This window comes from Leptonychotes weddellii, chromosome 10 (genome assembly GCF_054177405.1).
Source record: "Leptonychotes weddellii isolate Sample4059 chromosome 10, ASM5417740v2, whole genome shotgun sequence".
Classification (NCBI taxonomy): Eukaryota; Metazoa; Chordata; class Mammalia; order Carnivora; family Phocidae; genus Leptonychotes; species Leptonychotes weddellii.
In genome coordinates, this window is record NC_138378.1 from 104,841,297 (window position 1) to 104,851,974 (window position 10,678).

At 48.0% G+C, this 10,678-nt stretch overlaps 1 protein-coding gene across 1 annotated transcript in view; it reads left to right on the forward strand.

The window, feature by feature from the left end:
• HADHA (hydroxyacyl-CoA dehydrogenase trifunctional multienzyme complex subunit alpha) overlaps positions 1 to 10,159 on the forward strand; it is a 46,856-nt gene extending 36,697 nt beyond the window's left edge. The window contains exons 14-21 of the mRNA XM_081797091.1: positions 977 to 1,148; positions 3,677 to 3,763; positions 6,511 to 6,651; positions 7,079 to 7,147; positions 7,917 to 8,112; positions 8,792 to 8,906; positions 9,457 to 9,602; positions 9,678 to 10,159. Coding sequence (XP_081653217.1) covers positions 977 to 1,148; positions 3,677 to 3,763; positions 6,511 to 6,651; positions 7,079 to 7,147; positions 7,917 to 8,112; positions 8,792 to 8,906; positions 9,457 to 9,602; positions 9,678 to 9,823 — 1,072 coding nt within the window. The 3' untranslated portion in view covers positions 9,824 to 10,159. The remainder of the gene's footprint in view (positions 1 to 976; positions 1,149 to 3,676; positions 3,764 to 6,510; positions 6,652 to 7,078; positions 7,148 to 7,916; positions 8,113 to 8,791; positions 8,907 to 9,456; positions 9,603 to 9,677) is intronic.
• Positions 10,160 to 10,678: the final 519 nt, after the last annotated feature.

A 10,678-nucleotide genomic window follows, 5' to 3' on the forward strand; every position in this document is an offset into this window, starting at 1 on the left:
TACAGTAACGCCAGCCAAGAAATAGAAGGTTCAAGAGTTTTGATCCCAGCCCCACCTTCAGTGTGTAATTACGGCACATTTCCTCACATCCTCGTTTTCCACGAAGTCGTGCTGTTTTCAGTGTTCCATAACAATATGGCAATGAGATGGAAACCATCAAAATCCACAAACATGAGAATTTCTAGTCTTGATACCAAAGTATAAAATAAACTTACCTTGTGGCTTTAATTTTTCTTTGGGTTAAGGAAATTAGTAAATGGAATTTAGCTCTATTCTTTCAGAGGAAAATTCTAGGTCAGTTATTCTGCAAGTGTGGTCAGATTATAACCTAAGAGAGCCTGTTTTTCTTGGCAGTGAAAAGTAATCAGTTAAATGTCTGAGTAGCAGGAATCCTTTTTATCTCCCTATGGGAAGGAAGAAACCTTGAGTTAATATTTTGTGTAATCAATATAATATGGTACTTACTATGTGCTGACTGGGAAGTAGATTAAGAATATAAGAAATAATGCTTGGTCTCTCTTTTCCAGAAGATTACAGTTACAGAATAACAAAATGATGTGTAATCAGGTATAAGTCCATGTGGTCTAGGACACATGTTGGGTGTTTCCTCCATTATAGGTAGAGAGGTACCAGAGCTGCTTCTTTGTTTTGCCATTCCAGTATTTGTGTTTATTCCTCTTTGCAAATGTAAATGTTTTATGAGTGTTAGAGTTTATGTAAGTTTCACATTTAGAGGCTTCTTACAGGAGAAAGAATGTGGACTTGGGGGCCAACCTGCCTTTGGCCTAGTACCTAGCCATTTGACCATGAGTCCCTCTGAGCCTATTTGAGCAACTCTTCTCTCTCAAAATGGGAGTAATAGAACTGCCTCACAGAGTTGGTAAAAAAAAAAAAAAAAACGTGTCTGGCCCATGGATGCTCAATAAATGTTAAGTTTCCTATTCTTTCCTTCTGACTAGGACTGTGTTTTTTCTAGATTGAATGATAAAGTGAAGAAGAAAGCTCTAACATCATTTGAAAGGGACTCCATTTTCAGCAACTTGACTGGGCAGCTCGATTACCAGGGTTTTGAAAAGGCTGACATGGTGATTGAAGCTGTTTTTGAGGACCTTAGTCTTAAGCACAGAGTGCTAAAGGAAGTAGAAGCGGTAAGTAAGAGGCCTGTTGTACTTGAATCGTAGCCTAGTGAGTGGAGGACACAGAAATAGGTTTTAAAAAAGGAAACTCATGGTTGTTTTTATAGGGTTACTCATGTCCATACTTAGGAGTTTTTATGTGAACCCATGTACAGTATATAGGTTACAAAGGTCAAATCTGAGTCCTGAGGTAAGAAAATCAAGTAACACAGGGTTCATTAGCATTCTGTGGGAGTTCAGTCACCCAGACATACAGTAACCTCATGGAGTCTAGCCAGCTGTCTTAGCATTTTGGGTTAGCTACAAGCCATAATTAAACTTCTTCAGGTCTCACCAGCACAGGAAGTAGGGGAGAAATTCTCTCTCCAGGCAGGTTTCAGATGCTTACTTTGTGGAAATGCTGCTTCAGTCTTGATCCTGAGCACTCTATATGCCATGAACAAAGCAAGTACCTGTCGTGGGTGGTATAAAGAAGGAGCCCAGAGGAGAACAAATGACAGTAGTCACTAAGCTACAAGATAGAACGGGGGCCTGGAGCAGCACCTACGGTTAAACAGAATGTGGGCTAGTAGATTGTGTACACGAAATGGCACTGGCTCAGCAGCTCTCCAGGTGTCCTGAGGAGTGGTCATACTTGCACAGTGGCCTCTGTGTGAGGGCGGTCCCCGCTCTACCACACACTCAACCTACAGAGGGCTGAGAACCTAAAGACAAGCAACTCTGGGACCGTTCTGCTTTGGAATCCGTGCATTGGAAAGTCTTTCCTTTTGACAAAGGGTCATGTAGATTCAGCTGCGGGGGAAAGTTCAGGAGAGTTGCGTGGATTTGTATTCCATCTGTGCTGAGTGGCATTTCGGCGCAGAGTGGTAGGTGGTGTTCCCAGGCCTTTGAGGGCACTGCTGAGCCAGCGGCAGGCAGGTCCTTGAGGAGCCGCAAAAACAGACACGGGCAGCGTGGAGAGAAGAGCATCGACCCTCTGACTAGGTGATGGTCTTTGCTTTTGGAAAATCTGGGTTTGGGACTACCGGCATGGAGAAGGGTGTGTTAGCTTTAGCAGTTGGGAAACTGGTGATCAAGGGAAAGAGAAAGAGGGATCAGATCAAGAGAAGTGCAGACTTGGAGCAAACTACAGCGTTGACCTCTGGCTTCCAAGAGGAAAAAAAAAACAAAACAGGGCTCCTTAAGGGCTGGCCTGGAGCTCAGAGTGTCACTCCTGCTTTCCATTGGTAAAAGCAAGTCATGAGGTTCAGGAGGGCGGAAATAGAGTCTACCTCTGGATGGGAGGAGAGCCCCACGTGAATCAGAAGGGGAGGAATTGGTGCCAGGTGTCTTTGGAGACGTTGGCCTGCTCTTCATAGAGAATGTCCCCACCAGCGTGAGACGCTGTGCCCCTCAGACGTGCCACTTGAGACTCTTCACTTCCTTGCAGTCGTGCTCTGCTTTCAACTCACACTTCTGATTAACTAAAATCCTGGGGGCCTTACACAAGCTTAACTGCCGAGCCAGGTTTTGTTCAACAGGTGCCTCTCTAGCTTTTTCCCGTTTTTTTGTTTTTTTTTTTTAAGATTTTATTTATTTGACAGAGAGACACAGAGGGAGAGGGAACACAAGCAGGGGGAGTGGGAGAGGGGGAAGCAGGCTTCCTGCCGAGCGGGGAGCCGGATGTGGGGCTCAATCCCAGGACCCTGGGACCATGACCTGAGCCGAAGGCAGATGCTTAATGACTGAGCCACCCAGGCGCCCCCCATTTTTCTTTTTAAAAAAATCTTATTGTGGTATTTTACCTTTGTCCCCATTATAATTGATGTTTATACTCAGCTTTTCAGCGTGTTGCATGTATCTTGAACCTTGATTCCCAGCTCCCATGTTAGGATTTTGCCTGTCCCAGGGTGCACAAATTTGACAGGTGTGCCTTCCATGTTTTTTATGCACACAGCTGAATAAAAACATGAATAACTCAGGATCATGAACCGAATGCTGAGACAGTCTACATTAGAGACTGCTCTCCAGGATGGTGAAGATAACAGTTAATAGGATTTGTGTGCTGTAGATTAATTATAGCGGCACACGGTTTTCTAATAGCACCTTGTATAAAATGAGCTAGGCATGCATGCTGTGGCTTGTTCTTATCAAGGTAAAGGGTGGGGAGGGGGGGATCGTCAGCTTCTGGATTCGAGGGCAGATCCAAACAAGAAGAGGGATTGGTACGCATGCTAGATCTTGAAATGAATGAGATTTGACTCAAGGTTATCTTTTCAGTATTTATCTGAGGTGTCTTATTTACCTAACATTGAGATGCAGTCTCCAGGTTAGGACACTGAGCCAGAACTAGAAGGCTGAATGGGAAAAAGAACAAGGCCAACACACTCCCCATCACAGGAGCCCTGGGAGGTTGGAAATGTCAGCCGAATAGTATCTACTGTCTGAGCGGTTGGCGGGGGAAGCGGGGCCGGGCCCACGTTTCATGGCTTAGCTCTGCTTTGGACTCCAGTCATCTCCCAGGCCTCCATGACACATTCTTCAATGCTTTTCCCCTGCAGCTGATTCCGGATCACTGTGTCTTTGCCAGTAACACATCTGCTCTCCCAATCCGTGAAATTGCTGCTGTCAGCAAAAGACCCGAGAAGGTAAATTCTGAACAGCGGGAAGACCCTGAAATCTTTTCCTGCCGTGGGCTCCCTGAGGAAGGCTTAGAGCATGAGAAGGGCCTGGTGTGGATTGTGAGGTGGAGGGGGGGCGGTGATATCTTCCCCAAAACTGGGCACAGAAAAGCTAATAATACCGTGACCATTGTGAGATGCTGGGATAAGTGAAGTACAACCAAAATATACTTTTATAGGTGATTTGCATCCCTAACAGCTCTTATTTTTTAGGTTCAGACTATAAAACCTACCTTTATTACAATTAGGTATTTAAAGGTAGGCCCAAGGGGCACCTGGCTGGCCCAATTGGTAGAGCATGTGACTCTTGATCTCAGGGTTGTGAATTTGAGCGCCATGTTGGGTATAGAGATTACTTTCAAAACCTAAAATATTTAAAAACATTCTTAATTTTAAAAAATAAAGACAGGCCCTTAAAATAAGAGGGGTACTCCAAAATATCACTTCAGTTACAGAGCACACACTGGTGACAATCTAAGACAGGTTTGCTTCCAATTCCACATCCAGGAATAGAAGATCAGGAGGGGTGGTGAGGTGTGTCCACCTATGGGTTCACTTAGAACTTCTACCCAGGATGTGAAAGGGTAGAAGCACTTTCAGTGAGTATTGGGAATGATACCTGGAAATTTATCTTTGGGCTTCTGCTGTCTACCAGGGTAACCCAGGGAAAGTGAAATCACTCAAGGAGAAATAAAATACCTCACCTCTCTGGAGGATAGCAATTAGCCTCAGCTAACCAGAGCCAGCCAAAAGTAGGAAGGAAATATAAGAGACCTTTAAGCAGCTGAAATTGTTAAGACAGAGTCCTTGTATTGAAAACACAAAAGTCTGTTTATTCCTATTCTAATAGCTTGTGACTGCAAGGTAAGCTCGTCTCCTAGCACACCGCAGATTGGAAGCGATACAGGGCCTGGCAGGCAGGTTCAGGGATGGCAGGAAAAGGTCACAGGGAGAAGTGTGACACTGAGGGAAGACAGAAAAACACTATAAAGGCAGGTTGACAGTCTGGCCATGTCACATCACTCAGCACCTCGGCAGCATTTAAGTCAGTGAAGGAGAATCTTTGATGCTAACTTCTCATTTTCCCAGTGGAGTGGAAAAAGCATCATGTTTTGCAGTCCTGGCCTCCAAGTATCTTGGATAGCTTCTGTCCCCTGCTTCCCCTATGTTATATAAAATTAAGGTCACAGGGGCACAGGGAGGGTGACCAGCCATCTGTTTATCCAGGACAAGTTGGTCACCTTTGGCACAGCTTTCTTGAGTGATGTAAATAGATTTGCTTGGGGTAGTGATCACATGAGTGTATATACAATTGTCAAAACTCATTGAAATGAACACTTTAAGTTCTGTGCATATTATTGTGTATAAGTTATATGTCATAAGGCTAATTCCTTTTGCTCAGAAGTGCTGAGTCTGAATCAGGTCCTGTCTTTTTAAATAGCTTAGACATAAGGAACAGTTTAGGGTTTAGAAGCAACTTTTGGATTGGTAAATTTATGGAACATTTAAGTGACCTGTGCATTACATAATGGAGAGTAGGCAGGCTTTGGAGACAGACCAGCTGTGATGGAATCCCACTGCCTTTCACTAACTGACCCTGAGCTACCCATTTTAACTTCCTGATGACTTTTTTCTTCATCTAGATAAGACTGACTAGTTCACAGAGTGATGGATTAAATGTAAGGAATAAATGGCAAAGGTATTAAAGAACAGTGGATAGCCAGCAGTCAATAAATGGTAGATATCATTAGTTATATCTTACAGCTAAAGTGAGGGTAGGGGGAGCAAAACTCTTAAGTTTTATGATTAAATTATTCTCTCCCACAGCAATGCAGTTGGGAGACTGTCTAATTGTTAGCTTAAGGAGGAGGTTCTGAACTTCAGCATGTATCAGAATTACCTGGAAGGCTTCTTAAACACAGATCTGAGCCCTGCCCCTAGTCTTTCATTCAGTAGATCTGGGTCTGGGGTGGGCCTGAGAATTTTAGTTCTAAATTTCCCAGGCGATGCTAATGTTGCTGGTCCAATTACTTCACTTCAAGAATCATTGGTTTAATGAATCTTTGGGTGCATTTGAATGTTTTTTGGTTTTTTTTTAAGATTTATTTATTTGAAAGAGAGTGCAGGGGTGGGGGGAGAGGAGCAGAGGGAGAGAGGGAATCTCAGACTCCCCGTTGAGCGCAGACCCCGACACAGGGCTTGATCTCATGACCCCAAGACCATGACCTGAGCCGAAATCAGGAGTTGGATATTCAACCAACTGAGCCAGTTGTCCCTGAATGTTGATAAATCTTATTTAAACCCAGTATCCTGGTAGTGAGACCCATCTGTGTAAAATCCAGGTACATCTCTGACAGTTGAGCATATTGATGGATTCTTCTGCCTGCTTCTGCCTCCCCCACCTCAAAAAAAGTGGACCCTCTGAACCATCAGTATCACTAATACGAGTGGGACCTTCATTCATTCTTCCCTGATAAATCTAATTTGGCCAGTAGCTGTGATTTTGGCACTAATTGTTGGTAGGATCTGTTTCCCTAGAAGCAGATGGAAGAAGATTCCAGTGAGCCCTCTGAAACATACTGAACTTTTTTTCAAAGAACCACAGAGCCAAACCACTCAGACGGATCTCCCTTGCTTTCCTAGCAAAAAAATGAGTGCTATCCAGTTCCTCCTCTGCGTTCTTAGATCTGTTGGCTTTGTACTCCCCTTGCTAGGTGATTGGCATGCACTACTTCTCTCCTGTGGACAAGATGCAGCTGCTGGAGATCATCACAACCGAGAAAACGTCTAAGGACACAACCGCTTCGGCGGTAGCCGTTGGGCTCAAGCAGGGGAAGGTCATCATTGTGGTTAAGGTAAGGAGCTGTGTGACAGAGCGGCAGACGGGGGCAAAGTTCTGTTAAGATTCCTTATACCTTCAGGCTTGCTTATAACTATTCTGGGGGCAAATAGGTCACCTTTTGATAGGATTTCCCCTTAGTTGTGTGCAGTGTGGACAGTGGTGTGGACCGTGCTGCTGAGTCAGGGTCTGAGAGGGGCGTGTCTGGGACGGGGCACGTTCTCCCAGCCATTCCAGACTGTGAAACCCTGTGCTGTGCCGTTTGGTTCAAGCCGTGCTGCCTTGGCTCTGGCTTCCCCCCGCGATAAAATTTTAACAATTCTGTTTGCGAATATAAATCGCCTTGAATTTTGGAATGACACATGGGGAAGAGAGCCTGCTTTCAGCCTCACGTCGTACCTACAGCGGAGGGGCCAGTGAGCTCACATTCTCTCCCTCGACAGGATGGACCTGGCTTCTACACCACCAGGTGTCTTGCACCCATGATGTCTGAAGTCCTTAGGATCCTCCAGGTCGGTACTGCTCTTGGATTGTTGGAGGCATCTTCCACTCCTTAAACCAGTCCTCCAGGTTGATAGTCAAGATAAGGAACAGGCTTCCCTCTAATACACTTAAGTCCAAGTTCTTCTCCAAGAAGGCTCTTTTGTGCCCAATCCTTCCACACCGTGGTGGGAAATCATGGGCTTCGCTGCCCTACAATGGGCAGAACTTTAGTTCTGCTCCCTTACCCCCCTCCCTGCCCCACTAGGACCAGATGCCTCCTGATGTGCCCTTGTGCACACCTTCTGCCTCCCCGCTTTGAGGCAGGAGCTATCCGGAACAGACAGGCCCACTTGGGCTGGTTGGTGCTGGAGCAGCTTCTGCACACACCCCTCGGGTGCCACCTCCTCAGACCCAGGCTCGGGGGGCTCCGCCACACTGCTCTGTGAGGCGGTCTCTTCTCTGTTGGGGGAAACTTCGCCCCGTCTGCCGTGGAATCTCATTACTACTGAGATTCAGAATTGCAAACAAGGAGGAAATGAATAATGTGTTCATCTCTAAATGAATTGTTCAGTCCTCAACCTGTGGATTAGGGAAGGCTCAGACTTTCCCCCTGGTGGCTCCCAAACCTCCTTTGCTTTCCCTGAGTGGGACAGCCCCAGTCCTGGGCCTGGGCTGGTGGCACCCAGGAGAGAAGTGAGTGGTGGACCGGCCCTGTTTCAGAGGGCCAGCTTGGAGAGCCCTTGTGGGAGGGCCTGGGATGCCTTCCTCCCCTAAGATCCCTGCTTACCTCCCGTTCAGGAAGGAGTTGAGCCTAAGAAGCTGGATTCCCTTACCACAAACTTTGGCTTTCCTGTGGGTGCTGCCACACTGGTGGATGAAGTGGGTGTGGATGTAGCAAAACACGTCGCGGAAGATCTGGGCAAAGCCTTTGGGGAGCGGTTTGGAGGTGGAAGCCTAGAACTGCTGAAGCAGATGGTGTCCAGGGGCTTCCTGGGTGAGTAGCCTCAGAGAACCATAACCAACCCCACAAAAACAAAGTTTCCTGAGACACACAGTTACAGAAGGCCCATGTGGGAGAGTTCTTCCTAAACATAGAGCCCACTATCATGGGGAATTTTTTTAATGATTTCATGACAGCCTGTTAGGCAGAACCCTGGCCTGAGGCTCTGCCATTGCCCAAGGTATGCAAGCCGGGCGTTTTCATCTGGCCCAAGGCCTCTAACACACCTGTGATCCTGCAGGAGCAAACTCGGCACCCAGGCTTGACCATGCTGCCTGGCCACCTATGTGGAGAAAGTAAGGCCTCTAAACACAGAGAATATGGTTGAGGCCCACCAGAGGTGGCTTTCTCTCTTGGCGAAGGAGAAGCAGAATCAGCACCAGGACCAGGGCATAAACTAGGTCCTGATGTTGCATATCTGGACATTAAAGCTCACCCAGATGGCCTTTCCCATCCACATACATAGATTTTCAAGCCCCGGGAAACACAAGATCATTTTTCCTTCTTTGCCAACTCTGCGGACAAATACACACTAAATTTCTAGGGTTAGCTAGACAGACACATTCAGGAATACAGTTGAGAGGCTGGAGCTTTACAGCAGATTAGCAGAGAAGAGAATTCGCAGGCCCAGTCTCTGAGATTTAGTAATTCTCCCTTTTCTGGCTTCTTTTAGGTCGCAAATCTGGGAAGGGCTTTTATATCTACCAGGAGGGTGTGAAGAATAAGAATGTGAATTCTGACATGGACAGTATTTTGGCAAGTCTGAAGGTGCCCCCAAAGTCTGACGTGTGAGTTAACTTTAGTAGCTAATAGTGTGGAAAGCTGTTTCTCTCCAGCCCAGAGCTTCTCAGCCCTCTTCCATCTTCCCTGTGATAATCCCCTTACCTGACAAGAATACTTTTGCCCTTCCACATGCCATCTCGTGTTCTGCCAGGCATCAGGGTAAGGACTGTAGCTGAGCCTTGGAAAGACCCCTGCTCCAGCCTTCCCTCTGAAGGTCTGGAGAGCACCTAGAGAAACTGTCACCCTAGGCCCCTTCACCCCCACCCCCGGGCCCTCTTTTTCATTCGTAACTGACAGCTGATGGTGGCAAGAGATTCCGTCTAGTCTGCCCAGCCCTGCAGAGTGGGTGCCGGTCTCTGGTTGGTTAGGGCAGGAAGCTCTGAGCCATCTTTCGAGGAGCAAGGCTGGCCTCCCGGTGGCCCCTTCTCTACACCACTGCGAGTTCTGTGCGGGCTGGCCCTTGGAGCACCAGCAGCACCAGCCTTCATCCATCCCCGCACCTGCCTCCCGCCCCCGTGACACTTCAGCTGCCCGAATGTGTCTCCCTGTTGGCAGCTCCTCTGACGAAGACATCCAGTACCGCCTGCTGACCAGATTCGTGAATGAGGCCGTCCTGTGCCTGCAGGAAGGGATCTTGGCCACACCCGCAGAGGGAGACATCGGAGCCGTCTTCGGGCTCGGCTTTCCCCCATGTCTTGGAGGTTGGTCTTGCAAGTTGGGAAGGTAGCTTGTTCTATCCCAGAGCTCATTTTGTCGTCTCCTGTTCTTCCTTCCAGGGCCCTTCCGCTTCGTGGATCTGCACGGTGCTCAGAAGATAGTGGACCGGCTCAGGAAGTACGAGGCCGCCTATGGAAAACAGTTCACCCCGTGCCAACTGCTCATCGACCACGCTAACAGCCCTGACAGGAAGTTCTGCCAGTGAGCGGGCCCCCGCCCAGCCAGCGGTGCTGGTTCTCCGGCAGAGTGGCATCTAGACGCATCAGAGGAACCGGAAGGCAAACAAACTTTGGCACTGGGTGTGCGCCCTGACCAAAGTGCCTTCAGTTAGGACAGTCTCTCCCTCCTGGTGAAGTGTGGCTGTGAATGAGTTTGCACCTCACGTTAGGAGGAACCCGTAAGTCCCAACACCCCGAGTGCCGGCGTCTCCAGAGCTGACTTGCTGCCTGCTCCGCTGGGGCCGGTGGTGGCCGGTGGCAGCCCGGGCAGTTCTGCACCCGGCCACCTGTGTGATAACAATAAAAACCAAACTCTAACAGCCTCTCTGCCTGCCTGCTCCTTTTTCTTCTGTCTTTGCCCTCCTGCTTTAAACCCCTCCCTTCAAGGAGCCAGAATGAAGCCTTGGGCTTTGGGGCTATGAACGTGTTGGGAGAGTTCTAGGCAGCACCTTGAGAGAGAGACTGTGATGATGATAAAGGGGGACTTGATGCGCTAAAGCCTTCGAAATCTGGCCATGTTGACACGCTCTGGCAGGCCTCTGCTTGCCGTGGGGGAGAGGCCTGGCTGGCCAGAGCAGGTGACGTGTCACAGGCTTGGAGGCCAGGTTTTAAGAGACTTCTTTCACCAGACTAATGTCTTGTAGCACAATGGCACCCAGTTCTTTTCATGGTGGGACTCACGTGTTCTCAGGATGTTAACATTGGAGTGAAGCAGAGGAGAGAATATTTTCCTGGTCAATAGATCCTGCTCGTCTTGGCTGCCCCAGAGCATGGAAGGATGGATGGATCATCAGAGACCCCGCAGTGAGCTGTTCAAGGAATGCCGAGCCAACCCACCAGCG